The sequence below is a fragment of the Coregonus clupeaformis genome, chromosome 8 (genome assembly GCF_020615455.1).
Source record: "Coregonus clupeaformis isolate EN_2021a chromosome 8, ASM2061545v1, whole genome shotgun sequence".
NCBI lineage: Eukaryota > Metazoa > Chordata > Actinopteri > Salmoniformes > Salmonidae > Coregonus > Coregonus clupeaformis.
The window spans coordinates 31,722,529-31,745,273 of NC_059199.1; the positions used below are offsets into that span (position 1 = coordinate 31,722,529).

At 45.5% G+C, this 22,745-nt stretch overlaps 1 protein-coding gene across 1 annotated transcript in view; it reads left to right on the forward strand.

Moving 5' to 3' along the window:
• The window catches only part of LOC121571563 (poliovirus receptor homolog), a 75,482-nt gene extending 53,129 nt beyond the window's left edge, over positions 1-22,353 (forward strand). The window contains exons 7-10 of the mRNA XM_045221939.1: positions 12,518-12,653; positions 14,404-14,461; positions 18,781-18,876; positions 19,477-22,353. Of these exons, the coding sequence (XP_045077874.1) occupies positions 12,518-12,653; positions 14,404-14,461; positions 18,781-18,876; positions 19,477-19,704 (518 nt within the window). The 3' untranslated portion in view covers positions 19,705-22,353. The remainder of the gene's footprint in view (positions 1-12,517; positions 12,654-14,403; positions 14,462-18,780; positions 18,877-19,476) is intronic.
• Positions 22,354-22,745: the final 392 nt, after the last annotated feature.

Here is a 22,745-nt window from a genome sequence, read left to right on the forward strand (position 1 = left end):
CAACACGCAATGCAAACGCCATCTGTTGCATTCCAAATTAATTTATATTTAAGTGAAATGCGTTTTTGGTCATATCCACACGTTTTTTTGCGCTGTCAGAATGCAAGCTACAGTAATGTGTTTGTTACACACAACCAGTCAAACTATTTGGGTCAATGGTATTAGTGTATAGTAGGAAACGTAAGCTTTGCTGCACCAGTGTGTTTTTTTATGTATGATATTCACTGGAAATATGCTGTATATGGTACTGTATTGATTTTCTGTTGCAGTCTTGATGTTTAGGGCTGCAGCCCAGTGGCAGGCATTGCATGCTTGTTACCAAAGTGCTACGAAGCCCTGAGGTTGTGTATCTGAGCGTACAGGAGGGGAAAAAAGTATTTGATCCCCTGATGATTTTGTACGTTTGCCCACTGACAAAGAAATGATCAGTCTATAATTTTAATGGTAGGTTTATTTGAACAGTGAGAGACAGAATAACAGCAAAAAAATCCAGAAAAACGCATGTCAAAAATGTTATAAATTGATTTGCATTTTAATGAGGGAAATAAGTATTTGACTCCCTCTCAATCAGAATGATTTCTGGCTCCCAGGTGTCTTTTATACAGGTAACGAGCTGAGATTAGGAGCACACTCTTAAAGGGAGTGCTCCTAATCTCAGTTTGTTACCTGTATAAAAGACACCTGTCCACAGAAGCAATCAATCAATCAGATTCCAAACTCTCCACCATGGCCAAGACCAAAGAGCTCTCCAAGGATGTCAGGGACAAGATTGTAGACCTACACAAGGCTGGAATGGGCTACAAGACCATCGCCAAGCAGCTTGGTGAGAAGGTTGGTGCGATTATTCGCAAATGGAAGAAACACAAAAGAACTGTCAATCTCCCTCGGCCTGGGGCTCCATGCAAGATCTCACCTCGTGGAGTTGCAATGATCATGAGAACGGTGAGGAATCAGCCCAGAACTACACGGGAGGATCTTGTCAATGATCTCAAGGCAGCTGGGACCATAGTCACCAAGAAAACAATTGGTAACACACTACGCCTTGAAGGACTGAAATCCTGCAGCGATCCCGCAAGGTCCCCCTGCTCAAGAAAGCACATATACAGGCCTGTCTGAAGTTTGCCAATGAACATCTGAATGATTCAGAGGAGAACTGGGTGAAAGTGTTGTGGTCAGATGAGACCAAAATCGAGGTCTTTGGCATCAACTCAACTCGCCATGTTTGGAGGAGGAGGAATGCTGCCTATGACCCCAAGAACATCATCCCCACCGTCAAACATGGAGGTGGAAACATTATGCTTTGGGGGTGTTTTTCTGCTAAGGGGACAGGACAACTTCACGGCATCAAAGGGACGATGGATGGGGCCATGTACCGTCAAATCTTGGGTGAGAACCTCCTTCCCTCAGCCAGGGCATTGAAAATGGGTCGTGGATGGGTATTCCAGCATGACATTGACCCAAAACACACGGCCAAGGCAACAAAGGAGTGGCTCAAGAAGAAGCACATTAAGGTCCTGGAGTGGCCTAGCCAGTCTCCAGACCTTAATCCCATAGAACATCTGTGGAGGGAGCTGAAGGTTCGAGTTGCCAAACGTCAGCCTCGAAACCTTAATGACTTGGAGAAGATCTGCAAAGAGGAGTGGGACAAAATCCCTCCTGAGATGTGTGCAAACCTGGTGGCCAACTACAAGAAACGTCTGACCTCTGTGATTGCCAACAAGGGTTTTGCCACCAAGTACTAAGTCATGTTTTGCAGAGGGGTCAAATACTTATTTCCCTCAAATGCAAATCAATTTATAACATTTTTGACATGCGTTTTTCTGGATTTTGTTGTTGTTATTATGTCTCTAACTGTTCAAATAAACGTACCATTAAAATTATAGACTGATCATGTCTTTGTCAGTGGGCAAATGTACAAAATCAGCAGGTGATCAAATACTTTTTTTCCCTCACTGTATGTTTGTGTGTGTGCGTGCGTCGCCCCGTGTTAGCACTCCGCTTGCCTCCGGTATCCACAGGTAACCGGGTTTGACATGCTTCAAAATCCTCGCTTTGGAATGCCAGGCTTGCGCTAACCTGCCAAGACGTCAGGGAGATAGTTTTGCGCCCCCTTCTACATAATTTCCCCCCCAAAAGACAAGACCCATTAAAATGCGTTGTGTGTGTTCCCATATGCATAGACAGGAGTGGATTGTAATTTCTAGATTTATAGCACACAGGGCTTGGCAGTTGAAACAGGTTGTACCCTAAGGGTGTATTCCCAGTGACTTGTGCCTACACACACGGGATGTCTTAATTTTCCTCAGTGGAACCCCCCTGCTGTTTTTAACAACATCTTTGTCTTTGCAGTCTTGAATGCTTTATCTTCCTACTTTGGTGACACGACAAGGTGACCGTGTATAAAGCTACTTTAATTAGCCGCAGTGACACTGGACAGCCCAGTTTATTATGTTAATGAACCTGTTGATTAAGCTCTGTGTGTGTGTGTGTGTGTGTGTGTGTGTGTGTGTGTGTGTGTGTGTGTGTGTGTGTGTGTGCCATATGCATACGTGTGTGGCAGACCTAGGAAGAAAATAGTTATATTTTGTAGTTTATTTGAAAATATAAAAAATGTCATATAGAGTTTACACTAAAAGGCAACAATTTTCTTTGATATTCAAATACAGGTCTCAGAAAGCCAAATAATATTTGAATACATGCAAGTAATTTGAAAACAAAATCATGTTTTATTTGATGGCTGACCAATATTTTATGAAGAACCAAAACCTACAACAGTTAGTTTAATTAGTGTAAATATATGATCAATAGCACTTGGTTTGGAGGGCTCTCAGATATCAATCTTAATATAGATTTTAGCCTAGAATTAAATACATGAGCTACATGGAATTACCTCAATATTAGAGTGGACCACTTTTGCAGCTTCAAAATGACTAACAAATACATTTTCATAAAGAATGAGACATAAGGTAATACAGTAACACTTGACATCAAGTTCTTATGTGTAGTAACTTTGTGATTATTACAATAGCAACATTGTTGTTACATAGGACTTTGGAAATTGCTTTATAATTGTGGAATAAGGAAGTGGAATAAGGAAGTAACTTCCTCTTGTGTACAGTACTTACAAAAACACTCAGCTCATTATGCAATTAAAATGCATTTACCAAAGTAGTATGTATTATTTTATTACCCATGCACAAGAACAGTTTAATGTTCAGTGTTACTGAGAATGCTAACAGTAACAAAATATGGCTATTAAGTGTCAAAAGGAAACTAAATATCCCAAAACTGCATTCTTGAATCAACCTCAGCCAAGGTAGGAGGAACATCATGTTTGTTTGTATTTTGAGTAAACTATCCCTTTAAAAATAGTATAGTGTATGTTTGAAACAAGAACACTTTCCCTAAAATGGACAAAGAGGTTCGAAGTTGTTTTTGCTCTGCATCCAACTTGCTGTTTGCAAATGGCTTTGGGATTTCTCAGCAGTATTTTCAGGTATCATTAAATTAATTGCCGCTATCAACATTTTCAGGGGCATACAGTAGTTGAGCATCACAACTTATTTACTTATCTGTACAAAATATAATTGGTTAATTCGTTTGACTTGATTATGTACACCTGAGGCAATGAACATTCAGAAGAATGGATATTTACAGAATGTTCAGATAGAAATGTACAGTGGAATAGTATCGGAGATTGTGTTTTCTATTCGTTATATTTCTACCTTCAACATGCAGTTCCAAATACAGCCCTGCCATTAGTTGAAGGCAGAAAATCCAATGGTTTCTGAAAAGTATCACTTCCTGAGATCTGTATTCAAATATAAAAAAAAAAGTTGTTACTACCTGAGATCTGTATTCAAATAGTTTTAAAAAGTAGTAATTTTGTGGGGTCTGTATTGAAATAGTTGTAGTCACCTCCAAAGTAACTATTTGTTCCCCCCCCAAAAATAGTTACTTTCCATAAAGCATAGTTAAAACTATAGTTATTCCAGATCTGGTGTGTGGCCTGCAAGTGCTCTGTGACAGATACCATGATTGCATGTGGCCTGAAAGTGTTTGTTGATAAACAGAGGCGTGTGTGTGTGTGCGGGATACTCCTGGTCGTGTGTGGTAGCGAGAGCAGCCACTAAGTATCTGTCAGAGCCCATAGACGTCCATGTGTTACTTCCACTAGCGTGACTATCTTTGACTCCGACTAGAGTATTTCAAACGGCTTCCATTTTACCACGGCAGTAGTGTTTCTGTGTTTCTGTCTGGGGCTCGTCTTCCTTCACGCTAGCCTAGCCACCACAGTAATTAGGACGTATCATTAGTAACCATTAGCATCAAGCATGGCTCATAAACCAAGCGTCAACGCTCTGATTAACAAGAGCTGTGACCTTTGACTCCAAGACTCATTTTGTAATCCCTCTGAATACGAAGAATGTACTACATACAGTAGTAGGCTTTTAAATGGCACAATGTTTTGATGGTTCACTGCTCTCCGGAGAGGGTTTTGACGGAACTAGTGTGTTGTGTTGACATCGGTGTCTGAATGAATCGGATGGTTTCCTCAAATGGTCATCCTTCGCGTCCCTTGCTCTTCTTCAGACGAAGAGTGCCAAACGGTGTGAGGAGCACTGTGAAACGTCCAACAGCAGTGTTCGTTAGTCTGTAGATTAGTGTTATAGAATCAATCAATCAAATATATTTTAGAAAGCCCTTTTTACATCAGCCATTGTCACAAAGTGCTATACAAATACCCACCCTCAAACCCCAAAGAGCAAGCAATGCAGAGGCAGAAGCACAGTGGCTAGGAAAAACTTCCTAGAAGGCAGGAACCTAGGAAGAAACCTAGAGGAACCAGGCCTCTTCTGCCTGTACCAATCACATACAGTGAGGGAAAAAAGTATTTGATCCCCTGCTGATTTTGTACGTTTGCCCACTGACAAAGAAATGATCAGTCTATAATTTTAATGGTAGGTTTATTTGAACAGTGAGAGACAGAATAACAACAAAAAAATCAGGAAAAACGCATGTCAAAAATGTTATAAATTGATTTGCATTTTAATGAGGGAAATAAGTATTTGACCCCCTCTCAATCAGAAAGATTTCTGGCTCCCAGGTGTCTTTTATACAGGTAACGAGCTGAGATTAGGAGCACACTCTTAAAGGGAGTGCTCCTAATCTCAGTTTGTTACTTGTATAAAAGACACCTGTCCACAGAAGCAATCAGTCAATCAGATTCCAAACTCTCCACCATGGCCAAGACGAAAGAGCTCTCCAAGGATGTCAGGGACAAGATTGTAGACCTACACAAGGCTGGAATGGGCTACAAGACCATCGCCAAGCAGCTTGGTGAGAAGCTGACAACAGTTGGTGCGATTATTCGCAAATGGAAGAAACACAAAATAACTGTCAATCTCCCTCGGCCTGGGGCTCCATGCAAGATCTCACCTCGTGGAGTTGCAATGATCATGCGAACGGTGAGGAATCAGCCCAGAACTACACGGGAGGATCTTGTCAATGATCTCAAGGCAGCTGGGACCTTAGTCACCAAGAAAACATTTGGTAACACACTACGCCGTGAAGGACTGAAATCCTGCAGCGCCCGCAAGGTCCCCCTGCTCAAGAAAGCACATATACAGGCCCGTCTGAAGTTTGCCAATGAACATCTGAATGATTCAGAAGAGAACTGGGTGAAAGTGTTGTGGTCAGATGAGACCAAAATCGAGCTCTTTGGCATCTACTCAACTCGCCGTGTTTGGAGGAGGAGGAATGCTGCATATGACCCTAAGAACACCATCCCCACCGTCAAACATGGAGATGGAAACATTATGCTTTGGGGGTGTTTTTCTGCTAAGTGGACAGGACAACTTTGCCTCATCAAAGGGACGATCTTGGGTGAGAACCTCCTTCCCTCAGCCAGGGCATTGAAAATGGGTCGTGGATGGGTATTCCAGCATGACAATGACCCAAAACACACGGCCAAGGCAACAAAGGAGTGGCTCAAGAAGAAGCACATTAAGGTCCTGGAGTGGCCTAGCCAGTCTCCAGACCTTAATCCCATAGAAAACCGTCAGCCTCGAAACCTTAATGACTTGGAGAAGATTTGCAAAGAAGAGTGGGAGGGGTCAAATACTTATTTCCCTCATTAAAATGCAAATCAATTTATAACATTTTTGACAATGCGTTTTTCTGGATTTTTTTGTTCTTATTCTGTCTCTCACTGTTCAAATAAACCTACCATTAAAAGTATAGACTGATCATGTCTTTGTCAGTGGGAAAACGTACAAAATCAGCAGGGGATCAAATACTTTTTTCCCTCACTGTATTTTATAATTTTTTATTTTACCTTTATTTTGCCAGGCAGGTCAATGAAGAACAAATTATTATTTACGTTGACGGCAGTACACGAACAGAGTACATGTTTTTCCGAGCTAGTGATTAGAATCCTCATCTGAATGCAGTTTGATCAGGACTAATGGGCCGCTACTGTTTACTCTCTGAGGCACTCAGTGTTTTTACTTAGTCTTTCAGCACAACATAGTGCCTGCTGTGGTGCCCACTTAAAGACGTTAATGCGTCTGGCTGCCGCCTGGGCTTGTAACTCTATATTATGAGTGTGCATGTGTGCGCGCGTTTGTTTGTGTTTTGATTAGTGTGTTTATATAGAGAGGTGTGTGTGTGTTTGTCTTGATCAGCAGATGTTTTATCTGTTTGTGTAGGGGTAACGGCGTTGGGCCTTTCTCTGGATTGGAATTAACAAGGCTTTTGTTGAGACTGTGTGTGTGTATGTGTGTGTTGTACCTTATCTGTTGTGTCGATACCCTGACGGCTGCTTTTAATGGATTGGCATTTCTATATACATTTGATACACAATATTCTATAATTCAATGGTTACTTCCTTCCTCTGTGAATAACAGTCATTGTTGTCATAGAAATGGCTTTGTTGTACAGCTACTTTACATCCTCCCAAAGCCATATAGACCTGTACAGATCATGACTCTGTGTCCCATGTATAGCCTATGACTGTTGCTCTTTTCCCACCTACATGATAACAGCTTCTCGCTGCTATCATAACAACAGACTCATAATATGAGTACTTCCACCAGGCATGAATGTCTACTGTTCGCCCCTTGGTTCAACCCTTTCATTGAGTCCAATTATAGTAAATTACAGGTAAAAAATACATTCCAATGTGAAATTCTGGGACTTCTTTTCAGTCTCCCAGCCATACGTTTTTTTTGATGGTTTCGCAGAAGTCATGAATACAGTTCTCTTTATCTTTTCTCTCTTTCTCTTTTTTTCTCTTTATCTCCTGTTCCTTCCACTTCTCTGTCTCTCTCTCTCTGTCTCTCTGTCTCTGTATCGCTCTCTCCTTCTCTCTCTGTCCATTAAACACACTCCAGCCGTGGCCTCGCAGGGCCTGCCCTTTAGTTCTGCCGTGGCTAGCCATCCCAGAGACCTTTACCGACGTTAGCGTATCAAAACTTTGTGGTTAGTGGCTAACAGCTAACAGACCGTCTCAGACCGACGCACTCAAGGGAGCTCATTTCTCTCTCTATCTCTCTCTCTCTCCATAAAACCATTTTGCCCTCTCTCTCTCTCTAAATGGTCTCTCTTTCTCTCGCTTTCATTCCCACTCTCCCCTCCAAACCACAGTCCAGGAAAACCGAATTAGATGCTAAAAGACACAAATGGGGGTTAAGTGCGCTATGGGCTTCTCCCTTGGAGTCAGCACATTCTGATCTGTCCATTCTCTGAAAAACTCATTTACATTTACATTTTAGTCATTTAGCAGATGCTCTTATCCAGAGCGACTTACATGAGCAATTAGGGTTAAGTGCCTTGCTTAAGGGCACATCGACAGATTTTTCACCTAGTCGGCTCGGGGATTAGAACCAGCGACCTTTCGGTTACTGGCACAACGCTCTTACCCACTAAGCTACCTGCCGCCCACAACTCCATTGTGGTTTGTGGGAGGAGAGGGAAACAGGGAAAAAGGACTTACAACAAGAGTTTTACAGGAGCGGAACAGAGAGGTGTGAGGTGATGGATGAGTGTGTAGGGTTGAGAGGGAGGGAGGGAGGCATGGGTGGAGGATGATGAAACGTCTGGTTCCCAACAGACAGACTAAGAAAAATCAGCTGTTAGTCCTGCAGGGAGTGTGTGTGAAGGGCGGTTGTATGTGTGTGTGCGCGTGCATGCGTGCGTGAGTGTGTGTGTTTATGTGTGTGCTGACCCTATTTGAGGGGAATTATGGTGAGGGCCGGTGTTTCTTTTTCTCAGAGGTCACAAAGTTCAATGCTAACATCTCCAGCTGCAACAAATCACTCACATATAAACAAGCTGCAATTTTCTTTTGTGGGAAGAAAGCGGTGGCCATTTTTATTAATGTTAGCGGAAATACCTGCATACCTGAGGTGTCTAAACACAACGTAGAATCCATGGCATGCTGTCAAACCCCCCCTCCCCCCTAAAACAGTTCCTAAGCACAGAGGCTCTCAAAGGATAAAGTAAAGGGGAAAGGCTTGGCACTCACTGTCAGTATATCAGGAGGGTTTAAGCCTATTAAACCATTTTAGCCCGGCATATGTTTCCTGTGTCATTGTAACTGGCAATGTTTATATCAGGGACTGATACGGCATGTAGCAGCAGGGAGAGGAGGATGAGACTTTGTGGAAGTGTGTGTCTACTATCTTTGTGTGTGTGTGTGTGTATGTGTTTCTGCTATCCTTGTGTCTGGTTGTGTGTGAGGAGAAGGTCACTCAGTGGGGGACAGATGACCGATAGGGACCCAAGGACAGCTGGGGGTGTGGTGGAGGCCTTGGGCTGAGAAGAGGGTAAGACTGTCTGCCCAGGGCCAGAGTGCCAGCAGTGGCTGGATGAGACAGTGTGGGGCTGTGATTTGCTGTGGCACTGGATGGCAGGAAGCATACTGCTCCCCGCGGAGGGGGGATGGATGGAGGGAGGGAGGAGGGCTGGAAGGAGTAGTGTCACAGTCAGGGGCACACACGCGCAAATATATATATATATATATGGGACACACACACACATAGAGGACAGTAGCATGGACTGACACACACAGACAGATGGATATAGCGACACAATCTGACAAACACACACACATGCAGTGTCACTGACTGACCTCAGCTTAATCTCCAGATAGCTAAAATGCACCGGGACCAACTGGGGCGAGATCTCAGTTGATTAGCTGTGGCTCTGCTTGATGCTACTTGGCACCAGCAGCAGTGGCCACAGACACGCTACTATAAATGCCTGTTGGTCTGGAGACACCCAGCTCAGTGGAGCTTAAACCTTCTGCTTCATGCCCTTCTGATCTCCACACACACACACTGCTCTCTTGACCCGGCAAGAGCCCTCCGTGGCCCCGCAAACACCCAGGCCTCATTACGTGTGCGGAAGGTTACCTGGTAACAAACACCACGGTGGCAGCCAAGGCCCTGAAGCCCAGCCCTGGTCCACTTGACCCAGATGAGTGGCAGTCACTGGGTATGTGACCTGTTTTAAGGCAAAGATCAGGGGACGTGGGCCACGCTGAAGACGAAATGAAGCCTCAGCCTCTGAAGTGGCTGTTGCTGTCTCGCACCTATTTGACCTAGTTTAATCCCGGGGAATGGAATGGTTGGAGGCGTTTGCAACGATGATAAACTCATTTTGGCGTCATTGTCGTGAGAAACACAATTTTCTGGTCCAGTCATGGTATTTGAGGAGGCGAACTAGGAGAGCGCTTTTAAGTGGATTGTGTGTGTGTGTGTAGTGAAGGAGTGAGGGCAGGCGGGAAGCCGGGAACACACTAGCTCACTAAGATGGTCGGGGAAAGAGAAAGAGGGATGAAAAAAAGGGAGGGGTAAAGAAAACACTTAGAGGGAGGGGGAGGTTGCTGTCAGGGGTAATCCTCTTTCGGCCTCTAAGCACTAGGCAGTAAGGAGCCGAATAATGTTTTCCCCCGTCGACATTTTCAACTTCATATCTCAATTATCGTGATCTTTGTGAAGCTTTTAAAGTATTCTCTCTCTCTCTCCCTCTCCATTCTTTGTCCTTTCTTTCACTCATTCGCTCCCTGTCTAGCTCCAACACTTACTGTACAAGTCCTACTTTGAAAAAGGAGAGGAACAAAGCGTTTTTAGTGGTTAGTTATTAAACTAAAAGGTAATTATGTAGTATTTGAACGTATCCATTTTCAAACATAAAGTATTTATTTTAAGTATGTTATTTTTCTCTTCAGTCAGCTAGAGGAGGCAAGATGGTCATAAAAGGGCAGTGTGTGTGTGTACCTCTGTGTCTGACTAAGAGAGAACATTTCGGAGCTTACTTGCAGTGAAGGGAAAGTGAGCAATGGAGTGCGAGAGAGAAAGATAGAGATAGATGTCCCAGCTGGGAGTTTTGCGGAGGAGTGTAGCAGCAGAATGCCAATGGCGATGAGGACCCGGACAACTGTGAATTGTTGTTTTTCGCAAGTTGTTCCTCCCTGCCACTTAAACCGTATCCCATGGAGACGGAGGACCTTTAATGTCTGCCTCTCTTGGCCTCACTTCAGGGCCTTCGCATCCCTATCACTCTCCTCTGCCCTCCCTCCTAGCACCATCCTTCACTCCCATCCCTCTATCCCTCCATCCTCCCACATCTATTTATATATGAGACACATTAATATGTGACTGTGTTGCATGTGATCGGGGTTTGGGATAGTCTCATTCTTTCAATCTGGGCTGACAGGATAGAATCACACACTGAACGCCACCCCCCTTTGATTCAGTTGGTAAAAGCTAGCTATTGTTAAGTGACTCAACTGGGAGAGATATGTGGTAGAATATGTTAGAGGTGTGTGTGTGTGTGTGTGTGTGTGTGGGGGGGGGTGTTAGTGTGTGTGGGGGGGGCTTACTGTGTTGAGTGTTAAGAGGTTTGTCTATTCTCATCACATCTGTTATGTAAGCTAATAAATGTTAAATGAGAAACTCTCCCTCTCTACTCCACCATTATTGTATCCACCCTGACAAAATCTGTTCCCTTTCCTTTCTCCCCCCTCTATTCTTACCCCACCCTGTCTTGGCCCTCATTCTCTGCCAAGCCAAACCCGTGGGCATCGGGTGGGTGGGAATCTTTACCCTCCTTTTTCCAGCCAATCCAATCCTCTGTTTCTCTACCTCCTTCCCTCAGCCCACCCTGTCCTTCGAACAGGGTTATATTCATTAGGCACTAAACGTAAGAAAACTGACTGAAACAGGGATGGGACTATCTGGACTTGAGCAATAACAACAGCTTGTTTTAGTTTTCCGTCAAGAATTGTTTTAAGGCGTTCTACTGAAGTTTGCCCTAATGAATACAACCCAGTTCATTTCCTCCATGTTAGACTGCTTGTTTTTGATGCAGGAACTAACTAACATGACTCATTATTTATTGAAAATACAGTTTATCAGCGGAGAACATCAATGGTAAACGCTGCGAATGTAAACTTTGATATCCAGCATATCAGATAAACGGCTAGGGTACCCACAGAGGGATGCCAGTAGGCTGGTGGGTGGGGGGAGACTTCTGTCTGTATAGATTTCTGTGTCTGTATGTGCACGTGTGTGTGTGTGTGTGTGTGTGTGTGTGTTTGCGGGTGTGTGTCCACGTATCCAGCTGTGAGAATGAGAGAGAGCAATTTAGGACCGAGACAGCCCTGGCCACCGCCCCATCTCTCTCTCTCTCCCACTTCCTCCCTCCCTCCATTTCATGTTTTCGTGATAATAAATGATTGACGCTGGCCGGTCTCTTTTCGGTTGTGACTGCCGTTGTATGTATGAGGGTGCGTCTCTGGACGTGTCCCCAGCGTAGATTCAGCAGACTCCCCTAAACACACACACCTAACAGATGCGCGGGGCTGCGTCACTCCCAGTGGAATCACCCATAGTCGGAATCTTTGATATGGATGCAAACCGGAGGGAGAATTGACAAAGTAATTTATTCACTCTCAGCAGTGAGGTGTTAGCTTGGCAACAGCACACCACCAAGTGGCCGCAAATAGAAAGTACACCATTATTATGCTCAAGGAGATGTTATCGCCCCCATTGGCCATCTGTGGAAATGGCAAGCTGGTTAAAACCAACATAATGAGAGCCTTTTACATTCAATTTAGACGCCTCTCTCAGCCTCCGTGCCCTCTGGAAATCACAAACACAGACATAATTGAGCAAGGAGGCGGAGGTCAACTTGGAACATCGCCGGATGAAATGCCTAACAGAGCTGCTTTCCTGGGGTGTATTCAGTGATGAGGAACGTTCTGAATGTTGCAGATAGAAATAGAATGAACAATCATATCTGTTCTATGCGATACATTTCTATCTGAATGTTCTGTAACATCCTCCTGAACAGGCCCGTTCTTCAGTTCAGCTGTTTCCATTTAAAACTTCTGATTGGATTCTGATTGTAACAGCTCATATTTCCCCAGCCCTTATCCCTGTCACAAGGAGTAATGACACATACATTTGAATTGGACTAAATCCTAAATCCTCCGCGTCTTCTCTTTCAGAGCAGCGTAAGATTACAGCAGGGCCGTCGACGGCTGGCATCATCGGAGGTATCATTGGTGTGGTCCTCTTGCTGGTGATCATCGGCGCTGTCATCATTCTGGTCCGCAAACGCAAGCAGAACGCCGAGAACAGAGAGTGAGTATTCGGCTCTCAGCAAATGTTCCTTTCTATATACACTGCTCAAAAAAATAAAGGGAACACTTAAACATCACAATGTAACTCCAAGTCAATCACACTTCTGTGAAATCAAACTGTCCACTTAGGAAGCAACACTGATTGACAATACATTTCACATGCTGTTGTGCAAATGGAATAGACAACAGGTGGAAATTATAGACAATTAGCAAGACACCCCCAATAAAAGGACTGGTTTTGCAGGTGGTGACCACAGACCACTTCTCAGTTCCTATGCTTCCTGGCTGATGTTTTGGTCACTTTTGAATGCTGGCGGTGCTTTCACTCTAGTGGTAGCATGAGACGGAGTCTACAACCCACACAAGTGGCTCAGGTAGTGCAGCTCATCCAGGATGGCACATCAATGCGAGCTGTGGCAAGAAGGTTTGCTGTGTCTGTCAGCGTAGTGTCCAGAACATGGAAGCGCTACCAGGAGACAGGCCAGTACATCAGGAGACGTGGAGGCCGTAGGAGGGCAACAACCCAGCAGCAGGACTGCTACCTCCGCCTTTGTGCAAGGAGGAGCAGGAGGAGCACTGCCAGAGCCCTGCAAAATGACCTCCAGCAGGCCACAAATGTGCATGTGTCTGGTCAAACGGTCAGAAACAGACTCCATGAGGGTGGTATGAGGGCCCAACGTCCACAGGTGGGGGTTGTGCTTACAGCCCAACACCGTGCAGGACGTTTGGCATTTTCCAGAGAACACCAAGATTGGCAAATTCGCCACTGGCGCCCTGTGCTCTTCACAGATGAAAGCAGGTTCACACTGAGCACATGTGACAGACGTGACAGAGTCTGGAGACGCCGTGGAGAACGTTCTGCTGCCTGCAACATCCTCCAGCATTACCGGTTTGGCGGTGGGTCAGTCATGGTGTGGGGTGGCATTTCTTTGGGGGGCCGCACAACCCTCCATGTGCTCGCCAGAGGTAGCCTGACTGCCATTAGGTACCGAGATGAGATCCTCAGACCCCTTGTGAGACCATATGCTGGTGCGGTTGGCCCTGGGTTCCTCCTAATGCAAGACAATGCTAGACCTCATGTGGCTGGAGTGTGTCAGCAGTTCCTGCAAGAGGAAGGCATTGATGCTATGGACTGGCCCGCCCGTTCCCAGACCTGAATCCAATTGAGCACATCTGGGACATCATGTCTCGCTCCATCCACCAACGCCACGTTGCACCACAGACTGTCCACGAGTTGGCGGATGCTTTAGTCCAGGTCTGGGAGGAGATCCCTCAGGAGACCATCCGCCACCTCATCAGGAGCATGCCCAGGCGTTGTAGGGAGGTCATACAGGCACGTGGAGGCCACACACACTACTGAGCCTCATTTTGACTTGTTTTAAGGACATTACATCAAAGTTGGATCAGCCTGTAGTGTGGTTTTCCACTTAAATTTTGAGGGTGACTCCAAATCCAGACCTCCATGGGTTGATAAATTTGATTTCCATTGATAATTTTTGTGTGATTTTGTTGTCAGCACATTCAACTATGTAAAGAAAAAAGTATTTAATAAGATTATTTCATTCATTCAGATCTAGGATGTGTTATTTTAGTGTTCCCTTTATTTTTTTGAGCAGTGTATATGACTTAACAAATACCTATCTTTCCTCCAATCAATGAAGTTTTACTCACTCCAAAATTAATCTGTTAGGTATGGACAAAGTGAGTAGCACTAACCTCTTCTCCTGCCCTCTTTTCTCTCATCCAATCAGTGGTCCTCCCAAGCACAAGCCCCCTCCCCCTGTGAAGGCCGGCAGCTCCACTGAGATGGTGAGTGGTCCACGTCCCTGTCACTCAGGGCTCATTATTACTGAAGGTCATAAACAAAGACTACGTATGTAACCACGGTTATGTGAGCTATTGGATCACTCCAATATGGTATCCTTCCGCTCTGCAGGATACATTCCAAGTATGAATTTCAGATTAGTCCCGTGTACCGGGTAGTGCTGCTGCAGACCCCCTTAAATAGCTGCTCCCACACTACTCCCACCTCGTGTCCTTTTCGAGGCGCCGTAGATCACCGACAAGAGGATTGGAGTGATCTAATAGCTCACATAACCGTGGGTACATATGTAAACTTCGTTCTGTAGCACTATATTGGATCGCTCCAATATGGTATCACAATACCAGATTAATCGGTGAACTAGGCATGGCCAGACGAGCAAAATCCCGTAGGACTGAGCTCAGGGCAGTCATGGTTGCTGTGTCCCTCTGTTCCCCTCCAGGGAAGTGGAGGCAACACCCAACACGGCCGTCCCAACCTGGTTGGTGGCAGCAACATTGACTCGATAGTATCTAGCAAAAGTTCTAGACGACGCCCAACTGGCTGAGGTGCAAATGTCATCAAGGGGAACTCCTCGGAGCAGGGCCCACGATGTAGCTACTCCTCTAGTAGAATGTGCTACTACAGCAGACTGCAGAGGCCGGCTGGCCAGCTGATATACTGTAGTAATAGTGTCCACATCCAATGTAAGAGTCTTGGTTTCGATAGGCTCTTCCCCAGAACTCTCTGACCATAACACACAAACAGCTGATCCGACTGTTGTATTGTCTTAGTCCGTGTAACGTAAGTGTCCAGTGGCCTCACCGTGCACAACACACTTGGGGAAAAATCGAGCCCACTCGCAGCCGTGGGAGGTGCGTATGTAGACAAATGTAAGGGCCGGTTCACATGCCTGTCAGGGTTAGGCCGGATGGTAACACTCCCCTTGTCTACATCTATTCGGAAACATTCAGCGCTCACTGAAAGAGCATGAAGTCCACTAACCCTCTTAGTGGAGGTAATAGCCAACAAGAATGCCACCTTCATGGATAGGTGCTTCAAAGACGCTGACCCGGCCTAGGAAGTGCTGACAGCACCACATCAAGGTCTCAGTTTGGCAGTGAACGGGCATTCGCTGGACGCAGAAGTCTAACTCCCTTCATAAACTTGGAGAGCAATGTGTGGCCACCCATGGGTCCCTCCAGGCCATCGTCATGACACGCCAAAATTGAGGCCAAATACACTCTCAAAGTGGATGCCGCTCGGCCTGCATCAGGCAGTGATTGTAAAAAGTGTAAAACCATTTGTACATCACACGACTCGGGGGCAACATTATGACCCCCACACCAGAATATGCCCCACCGCATTTGAAATTACGTGTTGGTGGAGGAAGCCCTGACGTTCTGCAACGTGTTCACCACATTGTCCTGAATGCCTAAACTTGCCCATTTACTTCTCTCAGGGGCCAAGCCCAAAGCGGGAGGTGGCGCGGATCCGGATGCCACTGCGTCCCCCGAGCCTGAGAGAGTAGGTCGGGTCTCAGCGGCAGCTGCCATGGGTTCCCAGAGAGGAGGGACAACAGGAGGCTGAACCATGGTCGTCTCGGCCAGTATGGGGCTATCAGGAGCAGCCGGTGGCCCTTCAAGCTGACCCTGTCTAGCGTAGCTGTGATCAGGGGAAATGGTGGGAATGCATAAAGTGCCGTTGCCGTCCAATCGTGAGCGAGGGTGTCCAAACCCAGAGGGCCTGGAGGGTCCGACATCGAGAACCAGCTGGGACAATGAGTGTTCTCCTGAGATGCAAACAGGTCCACCTGTGCTCTCCCGAACCTTTCCCACAGCTGTAGCACCATCTGAGGGTGTAGACTCCAGTCCCCTTCCGGCGGACCATTTCTCGAAAGCATGTCTGCTGCCCGGTTCAGGACCCCAGGGATGTGTGCTGCCCGCAGTGACGCTAAGTGGGTCGGAGCCCACAGCAAGAGCTCCCGAGCCATTTCGTGGAGGTGCCGTGATCTCAGTCCCCCCTGGTGATTTGATATACGCCACTACCATGGTGTTGTCTGATCTAACCAGGACATGCTTCCCCTTCAAGTAGGGCAGGAACTGTTGGAGTGCCAGGCGAACCGCTCTGAGCTCCAGCACATTGATGTGCTCGTCACTCCATGGGGGGCTCCAGCTTCCGCTCGCTGCCATGCCTCTGAACACTGCCCCCCAACCCGCTAGTGAGGCATCGGTGCACACTAGCTCCCTGCGGTGGACTCTGTTCAGTGTCACTCCCTCCAACAGGAAGGATTGAGTTTGCCATTTCAAGAGTCCTCACACATGCATTCGTCACCTATAGCTGACGATGTCTGTGTCGTCTCTGGTGTAGATGGTGAGAGTTGAACCATCGCTGGAGTGGTCTGAAGTGAAGCAGGCTCAGCAGAATCAACAGAGAAGCCGACGTGAGTAGGCCGAGTAACTTCTGACACTCTAATACCGACATGGCTCGTCCAAGCTGGAAATGGTCTAGGTAGGCCTGCATCTTCCCCAATCTCACCTGAGGGAGACGTACTGTCATGAGTTGAGTCGGTCAACATCCCCAGGAAGAACACCATCTTTGAGGGAGTCAGGTTGCTCTTCTCCCTGTTTAGGGTGAGGCCCAGGTCTTGAATGTGCTTCAAGATTATCCTTGTCTGCTGTGGCACACTCCAGCCAGTCGTCCAGGTAGTTCAGCACTAGAATGCCCTGGGACATGATAGGCGCTAGGACTGCGTCCATGTACTTTGTGAACGTACGTGGCGCCAGTGAGAGGCCGAACGGGAGGACTTTTAATTCGTAAGCCAAACCTTCGAAGGCAAACCGGAGGTACTTCCAGTGATCTCGATGAACAGGAATGTGGAAGTACGCATCGTTCAGGTCGAGTGTGGTGAACCATTGGCCGCTCGAGATTGCCTGCAACGCCCGCGCTGGTGAGAGCATTTTGAACATGAGCTCCTTTAAACATTTGTTGAGGCCACGCAGGTCCAGGATCGGCCAAAAGCTGCCATCCTTTTTCGGAACTGAAATACGTGGAATTGAACACACTTAGCCGTTCTAGCGGCTCCCTCACCACTGTGGCCTCCTTAAGAAGCTCGTCACTACCCCCTGGGAGGCGAGCAATCAGCAAGGCGAGGTAGGATTGCAGCATCGTAGCTGCGTTTACGAGGCGTGCCATGATGGAGAGGGTGCCGAAAGTCCTTTGCAGCCGTTCATCGCTTACTCTTTCAGGTCCTGGTTTGAGGCGAGGCACCTTGCCAATGATCTCCTTGTCAGGGAGGATCATAGCAGCCACCATGTCATCCATTACCGGATAGTGGTCTAGCCCCAAGGACTCTGCATCCCTTAGGAGAGTCCACGGCCTGGTCTGGTTGTCGCAACAGATGCGCCCTCCAATCTTGCTCCAGTATTTGCGGAGAGCCAAAGCGAACTTGGGGCAGATAGGGATAAGGAGCTGCTCAGATGGTGCTTCTTCCAGCTTGATATCAAGGGCGGTAGCCACTCTCCCTAAAAGCTCCCATGTTGCTTTCGTCACCACCGGGGGTGCCCCGTAGTGGTGCTCGCAGCTACAGATGGCGCTTTGGACTGGGTCAATCCCTGATCTGCTTGGAACACTGAAGCACTGTCACCGAACTCCAACTCGTCTCCAGCGTGGAGAGAGAAGGCGTCGTTGCCGTCATCATCCCCCCGTAAAGTGTCCACTTCCTCCCGCAGACTTTCCACCTGACGTTCAAGGCGGATCAACTACTCAGCCGTACTGAGTTTGGGGGACGGGCGGCTGAAAGGGTGCTGCCGCGACTAAGCATTACCCCAGAAGGGGGGAATACGGTCATCAGATGGGGAGGACTGTACTGTGGCCTTCATTCCCTCCAGTCGTGCTAAGAGTATGCGTTCTCCAAAGGATGCGCAGGCCAGACAACTATTGGGTTCTCCAACCGCTCTCTGTGGATGATCTAGCTAGCTGCTCCAAGGTATTGAATAGCTGCGGATATACCTCTGCGCTTATACACTCTAACATAGAGCTCTTACCAAGTGAATCTTCTCTGGAATGAGCCGAGAAAAGGAAGAGGTGGGTGTAGTGCGGTGGTAGCTATTTAAGGGGGTCAGCCTCAGCACTACCCGGTACATGGGACTAATCTGAAATTCTTACTCGGAATGTATCCTGCCGAGCGGAAGGATACCATATTGGAGTGATACAATATAGTGCTACATAACCACATGCAATAGTGCAGTTCTTAATTGGGCTAATGGCTATTGATTGGAGATGAGTGGCCCAGTTATCCGACTTTGACCTCTCCACGACTCCACAGCTGAACAAGCCTGTCACGGACCCAGTGACGAAGGAGTTGACAGAGACCCAGCCTTTCAGTAACGTCTACTACGAGACCAGCGGAGAGCCTGTCACGGTAAGAGGACATCTTCCAAACTCCATACTCTGGGTCGTGATCATTAGGTCACACCAGAAAATGAATGTTTCTTATTGTACTTAAGTCCAGGTAGTTACTCCATGTTTCATTCTGTTGTCTGCCATTGGGTGCCTAATGAACACGTCCCCAGACTCTCTCTATATTCACATAGTGCTGCTTACGGTCGTTGATTTACTAGCTGTAGGCTACTGTATATCGAAATGTCCCTAAATTTACATTTTAGTCATTTAGCAGACGCTCTTATCCAGAGCGACTTACAGTTCGTGAGTGCATAAATTTTTTCATACTGGCCCCCCGTGGGAATCGAACCCACATCCCTGGCGTTGCAAGCGCCATGCTCTACCAACTGAGCTACACGGGACAACTGGCTGCTTTCTAGACTCTACAATCAGTCTCTATCTACTTTATCGTCAGATCACTCACCCTTTTGAACTATATTATAACATTCTGCCTACATTGTCCCTCAACAGCTTGACTATTTTGAAAATATTGAACTATTGAGCAATGCATGGTCAAGGAGTGGATGTTGCCTACCATACCACATCTTGAGAGTTCAACCAGGATCTTTTGATATTACAGGATCTGGATGCCTGTGATGATGACGATGGTAACACCACTGGTGGTGGGGCTGCTAATGGTGGCGGCCATGCTGTCCTGGAGGACTCAATACAGTATGCCGATGTCGAAACAGTAAATGACGAAGCCCTGCCACCGTACTCCGACGCGGACGGTCACCACGTCGACAAGCCGCCGTCGGCCGCTGTGGCCCGTGGAGAAAGCTTTGTGTCGGCAGCCATGTATGTTTAGCAGGTGACGTTTAGGTCTCCATAATGACACAACAACAACACCGTGCCTCCACTCGGCTACATTGAACAGCACAGAGTCCCAGCAAGGCTCTGGACAGATCGGCACAACTCCAGCCTCCCGATGTGGTCAAATCCTAAATGCAGTGTTTCCTACTGTTGTGATTCAGGCAAGGTAATATCACCGGAAACAGCATTCAAAAATATCACCTGAAACTGGTTGTTTGAATGTTGCAATGTTACACCATTCAGTAAGCATCCTCAGACCAAAATGCCATTTTATGGCAGTATGAACAAAATGAGGTTGTCACTGCTTTATAACATTGCAACATCAAAGTTTAAGACTCTGACTCATGTTTTGGGTTCAGTCTAAATTGCAAGAGCTGGCAATACTGCATTATTAGGGTAACGAAATGTGACATCTTGGTTTACAGCAAAGCACACAATGCACACACAATTATCAATGTGCGCGTAATTCCCCCCCACAGGAAAGATTACTGCTAACATTTAAGTCAAATTAAGTTAAAATTATAAGGATTGTATTTTCAGAGTGTCAAAATACACGGCAGATATTGGAGAATACTGCCATTAGTACCATTTTATGTAGATGAAGTGGTTAATATGCTCTAATATATGCTGTATATTTTACACATAGCAAAATATGTATTTTAATATTTTGTATTTTAGTCTTATTCTAAAGCCTTTTATGTACTGAAACACAAATGTGCAAAACATAATTGATGAACAATTATATGAGACCGTATCAAGTTGGTCAAAGATGTCATAGTGAACCAAATGATCAATGAACACTGTAAATAATATTGATGATTAATATATTGTCGGTGAAATGTGTGCACTTAAAAAAAAACTAGTGTAAGTGTTTCCAGAGCCTCTGTGTATAGGGGTGTCAGTTTCCATGTGAAATTGAAGAAAAAAAAAGTGTACATTATACTTTAACGGGTATTGAAGTTGTCAGTCACAATTAATATACAAATGGTTTGTGGATTTTAGTCCTTATAACTCTGCATGGCATGATCGATGGCTTGTTTCAAACAGTTGGCTCACATTTCCCAAGGCAGACACCAGGCTTTATACTTTTTGAATGTTGTTGATGTCTTTGCATTCCTCCATTGTATCGTCTACTGCAAGCACAACACATTGATGTAGAGCAGTGGGGTGGTTTAGGCTATACAGAAGGCGCACAACATGACTTGCTGATACATAAGTCAGTCAGTATATGACTATGTTCTTTCCACAGAGTGCTTACTGCAGGGTGCAATAAACAAAAAGTTGAATCGAACTCTTGCTGAGTAATGGGAACAAATCATTGGTTCTGCGTGTTCCAAAGAGTTTGAGTCGCACAATTCCACGAGGGCATTGATCTGTCAGTGTCACCTCAACAGACACCTAGAGAATCAAGCCTATACTTGCTAGGTACATGAACTTGTTGAATAAAAAAAGACACAAAGAAATAGACACAAAAATGAACAAAAAGCACATGTATTAATGTAGATATGTATGTAAATAGATAGATACTATAGACACTAATGATTGATAGACAGATATATACTATATAGATGGTTAAAAGTAGACGGCCGGGTAGACCGATTATATGGACACATGGCGAAATAGAACACAGTAACTGCCTACCCCACTGTTCTTTAGTCCATCACAGTCAGTGCATCACTTCAAAATTATAGTTTTTTGATGTGACAATCACTTTGAAAACAACTGTCATTGGCTTTTGGTGGAGCTTCGGTTTCTATGGTGTTTCTTTTGAAGGGAATGTCTGCATGCTGCATGGAACTATGGGTAGCTCAACTTCTCTGTGCAAAAAGAGTCATGTGGCCATTTTGAAAACATATGGCTGTGGGCGGCGGGCTCGCATAAAGTGCTGCAGTATCAGACAATCACATCTGTATTTTATAAACCTTACACAGGTCAGAGTTCAAAGGGAAATTAATTGTGCATTGTTTGGTTTTAAAAACTGTGATTCCATTTATTTTTTATTTTTTGTGTATTTTATGTATTTCATAGTGTCGTCAAATATATTATACTGTTTTGTGTATTGCCTATAAAAAGAGCCTCAAAATTGAAGATGTGTTGATATATTGAGCTTAAAAAGACAATCATTGGGACCCCTGGGTTTGTTAATATCAAAGACCAATGAGGCAGCAGTCTGTTTAGTTTAGTTCTGTTGTTTTATACTCAAGGCATCTGCTAACTACTTCTCGCTGCAGCAGGAGTTGCTGTGTGTGTTTGCCAAGAAATTTGCCTCCTCTCCAATAGTTTTGAAGCCAAAAATACAAACTGTGAATGTTAGCGATAACGCTAATCTGAATCCGGTCTTTTTCCTTCCCTGCTTGTTTAGTCATCTCACATTCATTGTTTCATCACCAAGCCAGACGTGCCTTAGTTACTTTATTTTTAGCTTGTTAATTTACACATTTGTTTCTGTTTTAGAAAATAAAGACAAGATTTAAAAAAACATGGGGTAACCTCTGATTGTGGAAAGCCAAACACTTAAGATTGTGATTTCTTTATTTTTCTCTTTTCTTTCTTTCCATTTTTTTCTTTTTCGTATGCTTTTTGGGAAACGTATTATATGTTTTACGGATCATTGTCTTGTCCAATAAAATGTAAACCAAAGGCCCTGAACGTCTCGCTGTATTCTCTTAAACTTCTAATGAGTCACAATGACTTGCAGGCCTTGAGTCCTTTAAGGCTCCTAAATGACCAACCAACATGTGCTATTGACAGCATCACAACCTGCGGCACTATAATGTCCAGTGGTAACTTACACTGATTGCCCTTCGTTGCCCTGGACATGTATGTGCCTGTTACCATTCTATATCCAGCACCCAAGTGATATAGCCTAGCCTGAGATCTGTCACCATGCATTTGTTAACCTCTGTCTTAATGAGTGATATACATCTATAGCCTGCGCATCTGATGAGATGCATTCAGAGTACAGAGATTGTCCCATGTCAAGAGTAGTTAACTCAAGTAAAGGAAAAGAACACGCTTGAATGGATTGTGATGGAA